The sequence below is a fragment of the Mastigoproctus giganteus genome, chromosome 13 (assembly GCF_048544385.1).
Source record: "Mastigoproctus giganteus isolate SK-2022 chromosome 13, ASM4854438v1, whole genome shotgun sequence".
NCBI lineage: Eukaryota > Metazoa > Arthropoda > Arachnida > Uropygi > Thelyphonidae > Mastigoproctus > Mastigoproctus giganteus.
In genome coordinates, this window is record NC_143587.1 from 74,883,646 (window position 1) to 74,903,309 (window position 19,664).

At 36.4% G+C, this 19,664-nt stretch overlaps 1 protein-coding gene across 2 annotated transcripts in view; it reads right to left on the reverse strand.

Annotated features, from left to right (window-relative positions):
* Positions 1 to 19,664, reverse strand: part of LOC150076170 (exportin-T-like) — a 408,083-nt gene that overhangs the window by 329,870 nt on the left and 58,549 nt on the right. For both annotated transcript variants that reach the window (XM_090387100.1, XM_090387099.1), the window contains exons 5-7: positions 19,221 to 19,290; positions 7,922 to 8,143; positions 1,043 to 1,126 (exon numbers count right to left, since the gene is read on the reverse strand). In XM_090387100.1, the coding sequence (XP_090243226.1) occupies positions 1,043 to 1,126; positions 7,922 to 8,143; positions 19,221 to 19,290 (376 nt within the window). The remainder of the gene's footprint in view (positions 1 to 1,042; positions 1,127 to 7,921; positions 8,144 to 19,220; positions 19,291 to 19,664) is intronic.

Here is a 19,664-nt window from a genome sequence, read left to right on the forward strand (position 1 = left end):
CCTAATAAGGTGGACAACTATGGAGAAGTGCTTACTCATTTTTGTAAGGAATATCTGAGAAAAGTGGTGTCTCCTATGAAAATATGATTTGCAATCAAAAGCCTTCTCAGGGACTGATGGAAAACCAGTCCCTTGCTGTTCCACTCTGCAATTCTGTTCCCCTCCCTGCTAGTATCCTCAGCAATTACATTAACCTCCAGTTTCCTTCCTACAATAGACACAGGAAATGGCACAGCACTGAACGTCTATTACAGCTATGTCATTCTTCTCAACCCACTGGCTTTGACCTCGCAATCTTATCATCATCTTCTGGCCCATCCACTGCCACTTGGTGTTTTAAAATTGTTCTCCAACTGATAAAGGTAGCACTTGCTTGCTTTGTTCTGTTCTGCGCAGTGGGAGAGAGTAAGTCGAAGCAGACGACTGTGTTAAGCCAGAGCGCATGCACACACGTCTCTGTGGGTATTGTTGTGGTATACCGAAAGGGAACAGAAAAGACAGCAGTCGCATTGTACGTTAGGAACACTATACACACTAATGAAACTGCAAATGTTCCAGCAACCATATGACCACACAAGAGCCACAAAAACACTGCCACTATCACCATCCTTTGTCAATGCTATAATGCTGTTGGCCTATAAATTAAATGGATTTGTTACTTATTATATTATGAAGTATAAACAGTATTTTTTTCTGTTGTTTTTCAAAGCTTCTGACACCTGAGTTAGTCTGGTTTCTAATAAGGAATTAAAATAACATGAACAGACTTTTTCTTTTTTTCTAATTCTGACACTATTTACTTGACTTTAGTAAAGCTTTTGCTATGGTTCCCCACATAAGGCTATTATATAAACTAGAGCAATCTGGGTTTACTGGTAAGTTCCTACATCGACAAATACAAAAAAGAATAATCTGTGATAACCACAAACTGCTTTTTATATGTGAACTGCTTTTTATATGTTAAAAATTTGATCTTTATAAACTTGAAAATTAGAATTTTGTTCTCAAGTTTTCTTGCTAATTATTTTGGCATTAAACTTACCACAATATGATACCAGGAATCAACCAAACTTGTTACACAGTGATCCCTTACAGCATCTTTAATCACAGAGTTCCTTTCCAATTCCTTAAAAAAAAAAAGAAAAATAATAATTAAAAACCAATCAAATGCATTTATCTACTTTAGCAAACAAAGACAACACCTCTATAATAAATTTAAACTTTTTCAGCAGTATCCACTGAAAGATTTTACATTAATGGATATGAAGAAGAGCAAGCAATAATAAGTTACCATGTCATTAGTTAATGCACTGGCATCACTATTACATAGTTGAATTTTTTTGACAAACCAGTCTGTACATTGGCATCATTACTACTGTAACCTCTCAATATTGTGAAATCCTTCACAAGTTGCTATCAAGTGTTACTTAAAATAACTAATGTTTCTCCATTAGAGAAGACTACTGTTAGTTATTTTCAGTTGAGTACCACCACTCAGACAGCACTGTTTCCAAGTTTTTGGCTTCTCACCAATGGATGAACCTATGAGTACTGAAGTAAAGGGTCGTCAACCAAGTTGTGACTTATTCACACAATATGAGGGATGCCAAAAAGTGTTTATTGGACTAATAATATTTTAAGGTAGAAAAACTCAAACTATGCAAAATTCAAACTATGACATTAGTTAGTACACTTGAAATTTTTAAATAAGTCAAAACTGGATTGTTAACTCTTTACCTCTGGGTACCTACCAGCTCATAGGTGAGAAGCCAAAAAGCTTCGAAACAGCATTGTCTGAGTGATGGTACTCAATTGAAAATAAGTAACAGAGTCTTCTCTAATGGGAAAGCGTTACTTATTTGAAGTAATGTTTGAAAGCAACTCATTGTGATGGATTTCACAATATGAGATGTTACAATAATGTAACAAGTTTTTTATTTGGTTTTTTTTTTTAAGGAGCATTAGCAACTAAGGCCATATTGCTCCGGGATATGCGGTGGTCATTCCCTGACCTTTCCGCATCCTCGGTATTTGGCGGTGATGAGCTTGAACCCAGGTCTAATCAAGAAGTGTGCGCTACGCACTGCTGCTCCTTCCCACCTGGCTACGGAGGTGCCAGTAATAAGTACTATATGTTTTTATACCTTTAATGTTTAGGGTTTTCATAAAAAAAAAAAAAGGAAAAAACTTATTTGGTGGAAAAGGTTTTGGATTAATGGAAAACTACTGCAGCTGGAGACAGACCGAGAACTAGACAAACTTTTGAGAGCTCTTGAGGCAATCAACTGGATGTAAGCATACAAAATGGCACCTGAGAACTAGAGTACTGAATAATCGGAATAACAATTTTGAGGTGACCAATGTGATTAAATAATCTTATTATAAAATTGACTACTTGAATAATAATATAAATATAGTTCCTGAAAATAATTGTAATCAAATAGTGCATGTTTTCAAGAGGTTTCTTTCTCATTTCTTAATAAGGGGGTGAAAAAATATGCATAAGAAATAAATGCAGTTTAAAGTGCATTATAGTCATTATGAAACACTTGTGGTTAGCACAAAAAGAAAAGAAAAAAAAAGCACAATAAAGTGGCCAGTGAAACCAAGATGACCTTCAGTTCCACATTCTTGTTTTAGGATTTTAATTTCTTTAACATCCAATTCATTGCTTGTGTTCGTATTTTCACATAAATTGTCACTGTTGTCAATATTTCTAGCAGAATCATAAAATTCTTCTTCCCGGTCTTCAAAGTCTTTTTCACATGTGACTGCAAATTCTTCAAATTCCACATCGATGTTTATATTTATCTGCTGAATAATTTCTTTTTGCACTTCTCAAAAATTGGTTCTAATATCAGTCTCCATGTTGGTATCACAGTTAATTCCACATTTATTGAAACACTTTTGTATAGTATTTTCACAAAAACACTACTCCAAGCCAATTTTATGTATTTATCGTTTGCTAGTGAATTTTTTTAAACTATTTCTTCAACATGTGCTGTCCATATTTGCTACTAATTTAGTTAAAATATGTTGGCGCTAGAACAATTTAAATGAATAAATGATACCTTGGTCAGGTGGTTAACAAACATTTAATGTATTAGCAGGAAGAAATAATAAATTGGATTACTTAAATTAAAATTTTTGACATGACATAGAACATTATTTAATAATAGCAAGATCTTCCTATTTTCTTTTTTCATTTTTTTTGTCCAAATTATGAAGCCATTCAAAAAAAAAATAGCACTTGTCATCTATGCTCTTTTATTAGCATACTAATCAACATTCATGAATGACATATTTGTGTTTTAAAAACATCTTGGTCTCAGCACAATACTGAACACAAATGCTGCTTCCTTTTTGTCCCAAAGAATTTACACACAGTAAAATTGCCACTCTGTGTTTCTTTTTTTATAACCGAAAGAATTAGAACCTTTAAACACTAATGATTTACTTGCTAAGGGAAACCAATTTTTTGCTCATGAAAATCTGAGCTGGTTCATCTGGAATGAATTCTTGTGATTGATTCCTCTTGAATCAAAAAAAATAAATAAATAAAAATAAAAAAATTAAATGCTGTTTTGATTTCTGGAATCAGTTTTTTTTTTTTTTTTGTTGATAAGATGACTGAATGCACACAGCAGCCTTTATTAATTATTCACACCTATTAATAACTTAAAGGAACCAGATGTTATTATCCACATTGTATGTGCACGATCAAAGGAGTGTAACGAAATCAGGCGACAACTCAGCATTGTTATGGGCCTATATGAGAGCTTGAAGGACAGGGTGGATGCCCTCAAAGGATTAAAAGTGAGGGGCCCATCAAGCTCTCAGCTGCCCAAACCAAAGCCAGAGTTTGCACTTGGGCATCATGCAACACAGCGGCAAACCCCAAGGCAGAATGCACTGGTCCCAAAGGAACTAGTAGTTGTTGGTGACTCTATTGTCAGGGAAACGAGAAACATGCTTTGTAAAAAGGATAGGTGGAACAGGACCAGGGTATATCTGCCAGGGGCAAAGGTTGATGAGGTTGTAGAGCGGATATCATCTTTTAAGGGTACAAAAGGTGATATAGTTGTACACATTGGCACTAATGATATTAAGGGTTAGGAGACCGGCGGAATTACTTAACAAGTACATGTCACTGTTGAAAAAAAGCCGTGAATTAGGGTTGAATTTGAAAATGTCTGCAATTCTGCCCAGACACGATAGGAGGGAGTATATGATGAGAGCCCTGTCGATCAATTCGGCCCTGGAAAGATTGTGCAAGGCTCAAGGGGTAGAATTTTTTTCAGCCTGGTCTGTACTTGTTAACAGGAGAGACTGCTTCTACAGGAATGGGATACACTTAAATAGAAAGGGTGCAAGAATGTTTGCTGATGCTATCGAGGCAGTGTTAAGTGGGTCGGAAAACTGCTAGATTGGGGGGATACAAGGACTAATAGATTAACAGTAGCCACTGGCAGAGGTGAAAGTGATTCTTGCACTGCTTCTATTGGAATGAGCAGCAGCTTGGAAAATAAGATGCAGGATATTTCAGAGACTGCTGGGAGTCGTTGGGGTACAAGTAAACACACAGGTTGTGTTAGGGCAGCTAAAAAAAAAACACATGCATGTATACTTGCGTGCACACCAATGCTAGGAGTTTGGTAAATAAATTTGATGAATTTGAGGTATTGCTCAAAGCATCAAAGGCGGATATTGTTGGGATATCAGAGACGTGGTGTCACACAGATATAAGTAATGCAGAACTGGAATTTGGGGAGTACAACGTCTACAGAAAGGATAGACAGGATAGGAAGGGAGGAGGTGTTATGCTATTAGTTAAGAAACACATAAAATCCAAGGAAGTGAAGCCAGTCGACATCACTGGACAGTGCAGTGTCGAGTCAGTTTGGTGTGACATAAGCATTGGGAGATCAAAATTGAGAGGAGGAGTGTGCTATAGGCCAAATGACTCTGATCAGTATAATAAGAAACTGTACAGGGAAATAGAGTGGGCCAGTAAATCAGAGAGTCTTATAATGGGGGATTTTCATTTCCAGATATTGACTGGAATTTGTGGGTTGGTCACTCACACACTAGCAAGGCTTTTGTGGATTTATTGGATGATTGTTTTCTACATCAGCATGTTCGGGAGGCAACTAGAGGGTGCAATACTCTTGATTTGATTATCAGTAGTGATTCTTCATGCATTAAGAATCTGCAGATACAGGAACCACTATGTGGCAGTGATCACAGTGTGCTGAAGTGGGATTTACTCAAGGAGGTAACTACCATCAGGGGTAAAGGGAAGGGTTATTGCTTTCGTAAAGGCGACTACAATGGTCTGAGACAGTATTTATATTCTATACAGTGGGACCAACTGATGATGTTATCAACAGCAAATTCAAAATGGGAAGCATTCAAAGAACTTATCTTGGAAGCTACTAGGCTTTACATACCAACTAAGAAATATTGTTCAAGGTTCAGGCCTAAATGGATGTCAGATGAACTAATGAGACATATGCTAGAGAAGAAAAATGCATGGGATACATATAAATTAACATGTGACAGAGAAGCCTATGACAGATATAAGTTGATCTGTAACCAAGTTACAAAGGAGGTTAGGCAGGCGAAGGCAGATTACGATAAATGTTTGGCAAGGGATGCAAAGAAAAACAGCAAGGAGTTCTTTACTTATGTAAACTCTAAAAGGAAGGGGATGAATCAGATTCGTCCACTTGATATCAATGGTTCAACTGTTGATGATCCTGCTCAGGTAGCTAACAAACAAAATCAATATTTTGCATCTACATTCACACATGAGGAGTTATTCAGGAAGGGGAATGCCATAGATGAAGTAAACACTGGCAGTGAGCTAGATGATCTTGTAATAATTGAGAGTAAAGTGGAAGAGAAATTGTTGAAGATAAATACAAGAAAGGCACCTGGGGTGGATGGGATCTATCCAGTTATATTAAAGGTGGCAGCAAAGGAAGTAAGCAAACCGATAGCCATAATTATGAGAGCTTCCTTGGACTCAGGGGAGGTACCCACAGACTGGAGATGTGCAAATGTAACCCCAATTCACAAAGGAGGATCAAAGGCTGATACAAGTAATTATAGACCTGTGAGTTTAATTTCTGTTCCAGGAAAATTAATGGAAGCACTAGTTAAAGAAGGACTGCAGGATCATCTTGACAAGAATTCAGTTATAGCTCAGACACAGCATGGTTTTGTTAAGGGAAGGTTTTGCCTGACCAATTTGATTGGATACTATGATGTAGTCACAAAAGAACTGGATGCAGGGAATAACTTTGATATTATATATTTGGATCTTAGAAAGGCTTTTGATACTGTTGCACATGAAAGACTGCTGCACAAATTGGAGCAGTGTGGCATTGGTGGCAAATTGTTGCTCTGGATAAAGGGATGGTTGAGTGGCAGAAGACAGAGAGTGGTAATTAATGGACACTGCTCATCGTGGACTAATGTTATTGTGTTTGAGTGGAGTCCCTCAGTGTTCAGTGTTGGGTCCATTGTTGTTTTCTGTATTTATAAATAATATTGATGATGGTATATCAAGCTTAATGTCCAAGTTTGCAGACGATACAAAGGTTGGCAGGGTTGTTAAGGATGCTACTGACGCTATGCTACTGCAACAGGATCTGGAAAGGTTGAGCAGATGGGCTGAGAGGTGGCAAATGAAGTTTAACATTGACAAATGTAAAGTACTACTTATGGGAAACAGCAACCCCAGAGCAATGTATCAACACTGTGGTACTACACTAACAAAGGTAGAGAATGAAAAGGACCTGGGGGTAATCATGCAGGCAGATATGAAGTTCTCTGAGCAGTGCAGACAGGAATCATGAGTAGCTCATGGTGTCTTATTAATGATATACAGGAATTTTTCTGGCAGGGATAGGGAAGTGATTATTCCTTTGTATAAGGCAATGGTCAGGCCGCACCTTGAGTACTGTATATAGGTCTGGAGGCCTCATTTCAAGAAGGATGTAGAGCTGCTGGAACGAGTACAGAGAGAGGGGCAACAAGGTTAGTGAACGGAACGAAGGGTTGCTCTTACGAAGAAAGGCTTAAGTTTTGCAAATTACAACGTCTGGAGACTAGGCACCGGCAAGGTGATCTGATAGAGGTGTACAAAGCCCTGAATGGTTTGAGCATGCTCGTGCTGATGGGATACTGCCTCTTGCTCAGAATAATCACCTGAGAGGGCATAAATTCAAATTGAGGAAAGACAGATGTAGATGTGCGGAAATTTGCCTTTAGCCAGAGGGTAGTTGGTTGGTGGAACAGACTTCTATCCCTTGTTGTGGAAGTTGATAGCCTAAATAAATTTAAGGCTCAGCTGGACAGTTATTTCAGAAAAACTGAGGGATGAAGTGGAAGGGGTTTTTTTTTTTTTTTTTGGCTGGTGCTGCATAAGCTTGCTTTCTTGCATCATATGCCTCTACTAATGCTAATCCCTCCTCCCTCAAGCTATGGAAGCACGGTTTTCCTACATTAGTTTATTTTTATTTAATACTTCAATAATTTCAAGAACCTACCCTTCTCATCTTGAAAACAGATCCCATTTCATAAAAAAGGATCCAGTTGATAATTATATAATCTTTAACTCCTTAACTAATATATTTGATACAATAGCACAGTGATTCTCAAACAGTGCACTGTAAGAGGTGGCTAGGTGTGCTGCAAATATTATGAAAGTATATTTTAAAAATGAGAAGAAACTTATTTATATAGAAATTCATTACATTCATGATCAATTAATAGCTAGGCTAGGCCCCCTATGTGTAAATGATTTTAAACAGAAACCCCAGTAAACATTGAGTAGAGCTTCCATGTATGCAGAGGCTAGTTTTAAAAAATAAAATTACAATAATTTAACTTTGCATGGGAATAAATTATTTACCTTTTGAGTCCTAGCTATTTCTCTGTCAGCTACATCACTGTTAATAGTTAAAAGTATCCTTAAATAAGTATCAACAGCTTCAGGTCCAAGATTGAGCATTCTTAAAAGATCAGTAAAAAATGTTGGCCAACGAAGAGGATAATCAACTAAAAAAACTAAACAAATGAGATGTGCTGCTTTATTCCTGATATAACTTTTTTCTTGTCCTGCTGTTGTACAACTCTGCAAGATATAAAAAATATAAATATTTATGATTAGTATAGTGTTTGTAACAAACAGCTCTTTCTGTCTGCTAATCTTATTAATAGCTTCATTTTTGAATCTGGTAGATATATTAAGTTGGTGCAAATGCATCATGTCTATATGCAGCAAATTAACCTAAGTTATTTACAGTCACATTGTTTCGTTACATCTCATATTGTGAATACCTTTGTGAGTTGCCAATCCAGTTATACTTTGAATAAGTAATGCTTCCCCAATAGGGAAGACTAACTTCGTTACTTATTCTCAATGGATACCACCACCCAGATGGTTGTTTCAGGGCTATTTAGCCCTTCATCAGTGGATAGGTAACTGATGGTATAACAGCTGACAACCCAGTTGTGAAAATAATTCCACAATATGAGAGATGCCAAATGGTATTTAGTAGTTTAATACTTATTAAAAATTCGGGGCTAAAGCCTCAGACTGTGAGAAAATTTATAGACATATAAGTTAGTGAAAATGCATTCTGTCCATATGCAGTAAATTAACCAAAGTTATTATAGTGGCATCATTTCATTACATCTCATTTTGAACAATGAATACCTGAGATTCTGTGCTATTGCAATGGCTAGGTTTTCACAATTAACATCACGTAGGAAAAGTGTTTCTGCTGTATTAAATGCAGAGGGATATTCTATGTATGAAATAGCTAAAAGGATTAACTGTAATCAGTCAATGGTGGTGCATTTATTACGAAAATTATCAGAAACTGCTAGTCTAAACAGAAAGAAAGGAAGTGGATGTCCACGGATATCATCCGCAGGGCAGGACATGGTCAGTCTGTGTGTTCGAAACAGAAAATCCTCATTGGCAGATCTCAGAACAGCATGGAAGGAGGATACAGGAGTAAAGGCAAGTACTGCTACAATATGTAGATGCCTTTTCTCATAGGCATTAGCATGTCGCCTGAGAAAAAAGCCACTTTCAGCGCAAAAAATGAAAGCTCAATGTCCAAAGTGAGCAAACGATTATGGCAACTGGTTTGAGGATCGGTGGAAATGTGTTATTTTCTCTGATGAATCAAAATTCAACTTGCATGGTTCAGACAGACACAAGACAATTAGATGACAAAGAGGAGAAGAATTTCATCCTGACTGTATCACCTCCACAGTGAAACATTCTTTGGCTGAAATGATATGGGGCTGTATTTAATTTGTGAAGGGTGCAGTGAATGTTGAGATGTACATTTTTGAGACAAAATTACTTCCCACAATTAGAGATCACAATGGGGATGTTGCCAATTTACATTTTTCAGGTTGACTCTACTCCATGTCATAGAGCCAAAACCATAAGTGCTACTTCATAAAATTAGCAAAAGTTTTAAATTTATAAAACAATGCGCTCTTCCTTAAATAAATGTAATTTTTCCGTTGTCTTTATTGTCCATGGGTGCAAAAATGTTGAAGGATAAATCTATTCACACAATAACATGGCTTGGGAACAGTTGAGACCTCAATCCAATTAAAAATTGTTGGAGCAAAATGGGTGTTTTAGTAATGCAAAGGAAACAAAAAACACTTAGAGAGCTGCAGGAGACAATCTATGTTTGGTACTATGAGATTTACCCAGAAATACATTCAGAATCTTATCCAATCAATGCCATGATGATGTACAATCATCAAAGCAATGGGTGGGCCAATGAAATATTAATGTGCATTTTGGTTATATAGCTGTCTGTCATCCTAGTACAAGAAAAGTAATGAAAAAAAAAAAAAAAAAAAACAAAGCCACTGTTTTCATGGAATTTTTGTTATTATATGAACCATAACTAACAGTAATAATAAGCAAAAGTACTATTTTCATAAAGCATAAAAGAAAATTTTTCTGCAATTAATAGTTTCATATGTATATTGTTATTACTTATGTTCTTTCAGCTATTTCTAAAAGATTAGCTGCCAGTATAAGGGCAAACAACCTAAAAAATTAGGTGATGAAATTTTTTAAACACTACTGTATAAAGCAAGAACAACTGAACAAAACAAATGTTAAAAAAAAAAAAAAAAAAAAATTCGAAAAAATAAAAAAAAATACAAAACCATAACTGCCAGTTTCATATCACAAATGTCGAATCTGTATGAATGGCAATGATCATTCACAATGAATCTGTGAATAACATCATGTGAAATGAAAAAATAAAATTTAAGCTTAATACAATCAGTTTTATTTTATTCAGTATTTTCATTTACAATCAACAATAAAGGTTTGTGGTAACTAAAATAGGATACATAGTTGAAACAATTCAAACTATTAACATTGCAATTGAAGACCAAGTCGATACATCTTTACCAAGTTGTCTGATCATAGTAAAGATCTTTCTTGTATTGAGACAAGTAGTGTACAGAATTTGGAATGGATCTGAGAAAAGACAAGTTATGTCCGATGCATTCTTCAACAAATCTTTGGTCTTCTATCATACGTTTTGTTATGTTGGAAGTTTCTCCGACACATTTGAAAGTGGAATATCGGTTATCTCAAGAGTAAAATTTTCATCGCCATGTATAGAATATGATGTGCCGTTATTCCTCGGCGATCTTTTCATCTTATTTTGCTAGTTGCCATCATAAACAGAGTAATGCATAATCCATCTTTAAATTTACGTGGATGGCCTAAGTATATCGCCGGAAACGACAGTTCCTCAGCATGTTCATTCTAAACTATCGACATTGGTTGATTGTGTTGTCCAGGAGCAATTCAAGATATTTGTCTTCATTCCAAAGTAAAGTGTGTTGCTGTGCCATAAGTAATTCAATGTCACTTTCAGACGACATTATCTTCTCTACATTGTCTATTTGTTCACTATTGGTAACTCTCAATGAAACTGTAGCAAGCAACTGACAATCGACTGTGATGTTATAACGTTTGTACAGAGGAGTATTGATTAAATACCTTAGCCACGATTTGACTGTTTCTTTTCTCACATATCCTTGAAAGTAAGTTTCTTTTCTCACATATCCTTGAAAGTAAGTTTCTTTTCTCACATATCCTTGAAAGTAAGTTTCTTTTCTCACATATCCTTGAAAGTAAGTTTCTTTTCTCACATATCCTTGCAAGTAAGTCGATTTATGAATCAAACTGAAACGTTGAATGCATAATTGTCGTCTAAAGCACAAGGCAACTCTCTAACCACATTATTCACGTTGACTGGAACATTTATGACTTATCCGACAAAACCATAACTGCCAGTTTCATATTGCAAACGTCGAATCTGCATGAATGGCAATCTAGCTGAAACCAACCGTTCACTCATACAATCAAGCGACGGTAAACTCAATGGAAACGGGTGATATATGAAGCAGCTGGACTTGGATAACGATGGTAAATTTCCCGATTCGTTTATGCTTTGCAATACATGCTTGTGAAGCAAGTATTGCAAAGCATAAACAATGCCTCTGTTTCTGGAAATTCATCTTCAAGAATTTGTATATGGTTTGGCTTTGGTAATCTCAAATCATTCTGAAACCAGTGTCGCAAACACTGTAGACATATCCGAACAAGTTGTTCAAAAACGTTCTTCCAAATTCTTTTGAAACTAACGTATAACACTTTTGGCAATCTTCATTTGCTGATTGCACTGTTCTTTTCGATGTTGATGGCCAGACATCTGCCTCTAATTGATCTTGCTTGCGTTTATGCTTACAACTCTCTCTCTCTCTCTCTCTCTCTCTCTCTCTCTCTCTCTCTCTCTCTCTCGTGTTCCACCGCTGACTTTGGTGCTTGGTTTTCAACATTAGATTTGTGATTTTGTCGAAATCTTTGAACATGTTTAGTTGATGTAACTTTCAGCATTGTCACAACTTAACTATATGAAACACAACCGAACTGATCAATAAATGCGAAGTAACTGAACGAAGTAATTACTTTAACGAGTTGTTCAACTCTCAAAAACTAAAAACCACGATTTGAAATCTAATTATATATCCTTGTAGAGCTCTCAAAGGGCAACAATTTTGTTGCTTACTGTTTTTGTCTAACATTTATAGTTTTTAAGATATTGCGAAAACAAACTTGAAAATGCTCGAATTTTTCAACTCTCTCAATTTTGCATCACTATTACTCAGGAATTACTAATATTACTATTACTAATAGCTACATCAAAACTATTTATAGATGTAAAAACTACGTTTCCTACTGAACAATTTTGTCACTTACTGTTTATGTCTACCTATTATAGTTTAGAAGTTATTGAGAGTGAAAGTAACCAAGGGTCAACAGCAAATGATCAAAATGTGAACTTTTTAGTTTTTTTCAAAAAAAAATGATTAAATACCAAAATTTCTAATTTTTTCTTACATATCTGTTGACGGCATTATATACCTGACAAAATAAATATAAATTGTTTATACTATTGTCTATTAGTTTCGCAGATATAATAGCGGTTAGACGTTTTACTTTTTGTGACAGCCTGAGTGCCATAGGGTACCCCAGCATAGACTTTATTCACGTCAAAAATAAAGAAAGGAAAAAGTATTTGAAATTAGCAAACTAATAGCAAAATGTATATTTTATATGGACCTTCCTCCATTAATTCAATTCCTGATTAATTCCAATCAGAACAAATAACTGTTTATGCATGTGTTTGTTAACCTTACAAATTTTACTAAGCTATAAACTTAATATATTTTAATTCCATTCCGAACTGTGGATTTTGTACATGTGCATAATAATGTCACAACACAAAATTATTTTTCGCTTTCTGAAATTTCGATTACACTATATGCATCAATATTTAAATTTTAATTTAATTAATTATCTCATCTATTCTGATCTTCACCTCTAATGAGATCAACTGAAAGTGGTTGCATTTGGATAATAAGTGCAGTCGAGAGTAAGTCAAGGTTGCTGTAAGAGTAAGCCAAGGTTGCTGTAAGAGCAGACAACACTGCTGTCCTTTGGCAAGTAATTCAAAGTGGTCCAAAGAATTAAAAATAATTTTTAATTGTTATCAAGTAAAAAGTTTTCATGAATCAATCTCAAAAATTAAATGTGATTTTTAAGTTAAATAAGGCAAAACTAAAAAAAAGTTAAAGTAATAAAAAAAAAAAAAAAAAACTGGTTATTAAGCATTGTAGTACAATAACTAGAAATAGGAAAAAATTGTTTAGTCATTATCCTTTAGATTAGTTTACTGAATTAGTATTAAATTAGTTAGCAAATTTATTTTATTTTTTGTAATTTTTTTGTTTGTTCTTGCTTTATATGTGCGTAAGCAACGTAAAGCCACTAATGTGGCCTCTGTCCATATTTCATTATGTGCCAATGGCAGCACAGATATATTAAAATTAACAAAGATTAAAAGCATTCAGGCTTTAAAAAAAATTAAACAGTAATGCACTTAACTTCAATTACAAAAAATACATCTGCTCTTTGCCAGCCTAACTTTTTTCTGTGATATACTATTAGATCAGTTTGTAGTTGTTATAAGCTTCATTACTTTTTATCAGAACATTTTTTACCTTTTCCATGCCATCTTTTTTTTCTACTCTATCAAATTAGCTAGTTCCTATTCAATCAAAGAATCCTCCTCATGCTGTACTTCCTAAAGGGTATATATGCATTCAAAGTAAACTATGTACGCATTCAAAGTTTCTGTGAATAACTGAAGCTTTAAAAGGATGCCACAATTCTAATATAATGCACTCTGAGAGCTATCTTCCTAGTTGATAGAGGACATGTGGAACAGGACCAGGGTACGTCTGACAGGGGCAAAGGTTGATAACACTGTAGAGCGGATATCATCTTTTAAGGGCACAAAAGGTGATATAGTTGTATACGTTGGCACTAATGATATTAAGAGTAGGAGACCGGCAGAATTAGTTAACAAGTACAGGTCACTGTTGAAAAAAAGCCGTGAATTAGGGTTGAATTTGAAAGTGTCTGCAATTCTGCCCAGACACGATAGGAGGGAGTATATGATGAGAGCCCTGTCAATCAATTCCACCCTGGAAAGATTGTGCAAAGATCAAGGGGTAGAATTTTTTTCAGCCTGGTCTGTACTTGTTAAAGGAGAGACTGCTTCTACGGGGATGGGATACACTTAAATAGAAAGGGTGCAAGAATGTTTGCTGATGCTATCGAGGCAGTGTTAGGTGGGTTAGAAAACTGCGATTGGGGGGATACAAGGACTAATAGATTAACAGTAGCCACTGGCAGAGGTGAAAGTGATTCTTGCACTGCTTCTATTGAAATGAGCAGCAGCCTGGAAAATAAGATGCAGGATATTTCAGAGACTGTGGGAATCACTGGGGTACAAGTAAACACATGGGTTGTGTTAGGGTAGCTAAGAATAGAAACAGGTGCATGTATACTTGCGTGTACACCAATGCTAGGAGTTTGGTAAATAAATTTCATGAATTTGAGGTATTGCTCAAAACATCAAAGGCAGATATTGTTGGGATTTCAGAGACGTGGTGTCACACAGATATAAGGAATGCAGAACTGGAATTTGGGGAGTACAATGTCTACAGAAAGGATAGACAGGATAGGAAGGGAGGAGGGGTTATGCTATTAGTTAAGAAACACAAAATCCAAGGAAGTAAAGCCAGTCGACATCGCTGGACAGTCCAGTGTCGAGTCAGTTTGGTGTGACATAAGCATTAGGAGAGATCACAATTGAGAGTAGGAGCTATAGGCCTAATGACTCTGATGAGTATAATAAGAAACTGTACAGGGAAATAGAGTGGGCCAGTAAATCAGAGTCTTATAATGAGGGATTTTAATTTCCCAGATATTGACTGGAATTTGGGGGCTGGTCACTCACACACTAGCAAGGCTTTTGTGGATTTATTGGATGATTGTTTTCTACATCAGCATGTTCGGGAGGCAACTAGAGGGAGTAATACTCTTGATTTGATTATCAGTATTGATTCTTCACGCATTAAGAATCTACAGATAAATGAACCACTAGGTGGCAGTGATCACAGTGGGCTGAAGTGGGATTTACTCAAAGAGGTAACTACCATTAGGGGTAAAGGGAAGGGTTATTGCTTTCGTAAAGGCGACTACGATGGACTGAGACAGTATTTAAATTCTATACAGTGGGACCAACTGATGATGTTATCAACAGCAAATTCAAAATGGGAAGCATTCAAAGAACTTATCTTGGAAGCTACTAGGCTTTACATACCAACTAAGAAATACTGTTCAAGGTTTAGGCCTAAATGATGTCAGATGAACTAATGAGACATATGGCAGAGAAGAAAAATGCATGGGATATATACAAATTAACACGTGACACAGAAGCCTATGATAGATATAAGTTGATCTGTAACCAAGTACAAAGGAGGTTAGGCAGGCGAAGGCAGATTACGAGAAATTGTTGGCAAGGGATGCAAAGAAAAACAGCAAAGAGTTCTTTTCTTATGTAAACTCTAAAAGGAAGGGGGATGAATCAGATTGGTCCACTTGATATCGATGGGTCAACTGTTGATGATCCTGCTCAGGTAGCTAACAAACTAAATCAATATTTTGCATCAACTTTCACACATGAGGAGTTATTCAGGAAGGGGAATGCCACAGATGAAGTAAATACTGGCAGTGAGCTAGATGATCTTGTAACAATTGAGAGTAAAGTGGAGGAGAAATTGTTGAAGATAAACACAAGAAAGGCACCTGGGGTGGATAGGATCTATCCAGTTATATTAAAGGAGGCAGCAAAGGAAGTAAGCAAACCCTTAGCCATAATTATGAGGGCTTCCTTGGACTCAGGGGAGGTACCCATAGACTGGAGATGTGCAAATGTGGCCCCAATTCACAAAGGAGGATGAAAGGCTGACACAAGTAATTATAGACTTGTGAGTTTAACTTCTGTTCCCAGAAAATTAATGGAGGCACTGGTTAAAGAAGCACTGCAGGTTCATCTAGACAAGACTTCAGTTATAGCTCGGACACAACATGGTTTTGTTAAGGGGACGTCTTGCCTGACCAATTTGATTGGATACTATGATGCAGTCACAAAAGAACTGGATGCAGGGAATAACTTTGATATTATATACTTGGATCTTAGAAAGGCTTTTGATACTGTTGCACATAGAAGACTGCTGCATAAATTGGAGCAATGTGGCATTGGAGGAAAATTGCTGCTATGGATAAAGGGGTGATTGAGGGGGAGAAGACAGAGTGGTAATCAATGGACACTGCTCATCATGGACTAACGTTATTAGTGGAGTCCCTCAGGGTTCAGTATTGGGTCCATTATTGTTTTCTGTATTTATAAATGATATTGATGAATCAAGCTTAATGTCCAAGTTTGCAGATGATACAAAGGTAGGCAGGGTTGTCAAGGACACTACTGACACTATGCTGCTGCAACAGGATCTGGAAAGGTTGAGCAGATGGCCTGAGAGGTGGCAAATGAAGTTTAACATCGACAAATGTAAAGTACTACACATGGGAAACAGCAACCCCAGAGCAACGTATCAACTCTGTGGTACTACACTGACAGTGGTAGAGAATGAAAGGGACCTGGGGGTGGTTGTTTGCAGGCAAATATGAAGTTCTCTGAGCAGTGCAGATGGGCTGCAAGAGTAGCTCATGGTGTATTGTCAATGATATATAGGAACTTTTCTAGCAGAGATAAGGAGGTGATTATTCCCTTGTATAAGGCAATGGTCAGGCCACACCTAGAGTACTGTATACAGGTCTGGAGGCCTCATTTCAAGAAGGATGTAGAGCTGCTGGAACGAGTACAGAGAAGGGCAACAAGATTAGTGAATGGAACAAAGGGGTGCTCTTATGAAGAAAGGCTTAAGTTTTGCAAATTACAGTGTCTGGAGACTGGGCACCAGCAAGGTGATCTGATAGAGGTGTATAAAGCCTTGAATAGTTTGAGCATGCTCAATGCTGAAGGGAATCTTCCTCTTGCTCAGAATAATCACCTGAGAGGGCATAAATTCAAATTGAGGAAAGACAGATGTAGGATAGACGTGCGGAAATTTGCCTTTAGCCAGCGGGTGGTTGGTTGGTGGAACAGCCTTCCATCCCTTATCGTGGAAGTTGATAGCCTAAATAAGTTTAAGGCTCAGCTGGACAGGTATTTCGAACGAACAGATGGGTGAAGTGGAAGTGGTTATTTTTTATTTATTTATTTATTTATTTTTATTTTTTGGCTGATGCTGCATAAGCTTGCTTTCTTGCATCAAATGCCTCTACTAATGCTAATGTTAAAAATGCTAATGTCACACCTTAAGCTGTCATAATCTCCTTTCCTGAAATACAAACTCATTCCTTTGCCTTTAACTACTGCTTCCTTTTTCAACATCATCCAACTTAGAACTCTGTGACCAACCCCTGCTAATAGGTTTGTTTGTTATTTGGTTTTTAGGAGCATTAGCAACTAAGGCCATATTGCTCCGAGATATGCGGTGGTCATTCCCTGACCTTTCCGCATCCTCCGTATTTGGTGGTGACGGGCTCGAACCCCGGTCTAATCAAGAAGTGTGTGCTACGCACTGCTGCTCCTTCCCACCTGGCTACGGAGGCGCCCCTGCTAATAGGTTCTATATTGTCAACCCTATGATGTCATCTTGTTCATGGGTAATTATCAGGTCTAAAACATTCTTGACCCTAGTACTTTCCCTAACATGCTGATTCAAATAACAATCATCTAAATAGTTGAAAAATTTTGTTCACCCTGGTGAGTTTCTCTCCCACTTGCTCCAATCAATCAGAGGCAAATTAAAATCACTCATAATATGATACTTACACTTACTGTAAGTATCATATTACACTTCTCATTATAATCTTCACTTCTGTAGATTATAATGATAGGTTGAATAAATTTAAGGAGGAACTGGACAGGCATTTGGAGGGAATGGTGTGATATTTTTTTTTTTTTTTTTGGCTGATGCTGCATAAGCTCATACATTTGCTTTCTTGCATCACATGCCACTACTACTACTACCTTTACTTCCAACTCACTGGATCCCTTGTTGTTTTCTGCATTTATCAATGATATTCATGAAGATCATGAAGATATTCATTAAAAAAAAAAAAAAAAATTTTTTTTTTGGCTGATGCTGTATAAGCTATTGGCTGCTACAGTAACAAATGTACTCTTAAAATGTGTGCAGGTGTTACTGTGCTTCATATCATCAAATAAACTATCTATATTATCTCTACTCCCCTATCTTAGCAGTTTCACCATACTCTTAAGTATCCTCAATAATACTGGCAAAAACCCTTGCACTACATTTGTTAAAAGGAATTCCATTCTACAAAACAGATGCCTACCACTTACAAGTGTGGGCTGTGCTAATAAAAATTTCCAACCAAAAGTCTTGTTATTGTTATTTTGGGTTTTTTTTAGGAGCATTAGCAACTAAGGCCATATTGTTCCAGGGATATGCGGTGGTCATTCCTTGACCTTTCCGCATCCTCCATATTTGGTGGTCATGGGCTCGAATCCCGGTCTAATCGAGAAGTGTGTGTTACGCACTGCTGCTCCTGCCCACCTGACTATGGAGGCACCCAAAAAGTCTTGAAGAGTCCCTTGTGAATTAACTCGAGACTTGAGTTAATCCACAAGGCTTTCAAGCATATATTCCCTCCTATCATGTCTGGGAAGAATTGCACACATTCTAACCTAACTTGCATCATTTTTTCAACATGGTCCCACATATATCCAACAAATTGTGTGCTTAATATATTAGTTCCTATGTGTGAATTAGAACAGTGTGCACTTGATTTATTCTGTTATGGGGCCCAAATTGGGATGTTCTGTTATGGGACCCAACTTGGCAGTTTGCTGAAACCTTGAGTCCCTGACGAGCTGCCAGTTACATTTATCACTGGTGCAAGCACCTGTTTCTTCACAGACTCAAATTCTAGTAATGCACCAAATTTGTTACACTTATGAAGGGTGATATTTTAATTTTATGTTGCAATGAGCAGTTCATATTTAATAGTGAACAAAATGAATCTCCCTTTTTGATACGGGGACAGGAATAGACAGGAATAAAATGGCAACAGGAATACAAGCTTTCACCATTAATAACAAGTAATGAAGGTTTGCTTTATATAATAAAGATGTCAATTATACCTGCATTTGAATCCATTGACTAATAAAATCTTTCATAAGCTGCTGCTCTGAAGCATCTGCATGATCATACCTGAAAGATAAAATCACATGAAGGAATAAAAAAGCTTATAATGATAAAATGAAATCTGCCTAATTCAAAATGTTGCTTTTATGATTTAAATATATGCTACCTTATTATAATTATAACTGATATTAACTCATCCAACAAAAACTGTTAATATGAATAATTGTGACAATTTACAAATTACAAGACAAAGTATTCTCAGCTTCCCCATAACTTTTAACCCTACTGTGAGTGTGTATGTGCCTTTTAAAGTTGTTTTAATGCAGTATCAAAAAAATTATTGGTATAGGTACAGATTGTATTGAAAATCTACAAGTATATGTCACTATCCATTACTTGTGTTTATTATAAACATAACTTTTTATTAATTATGTTTCAAA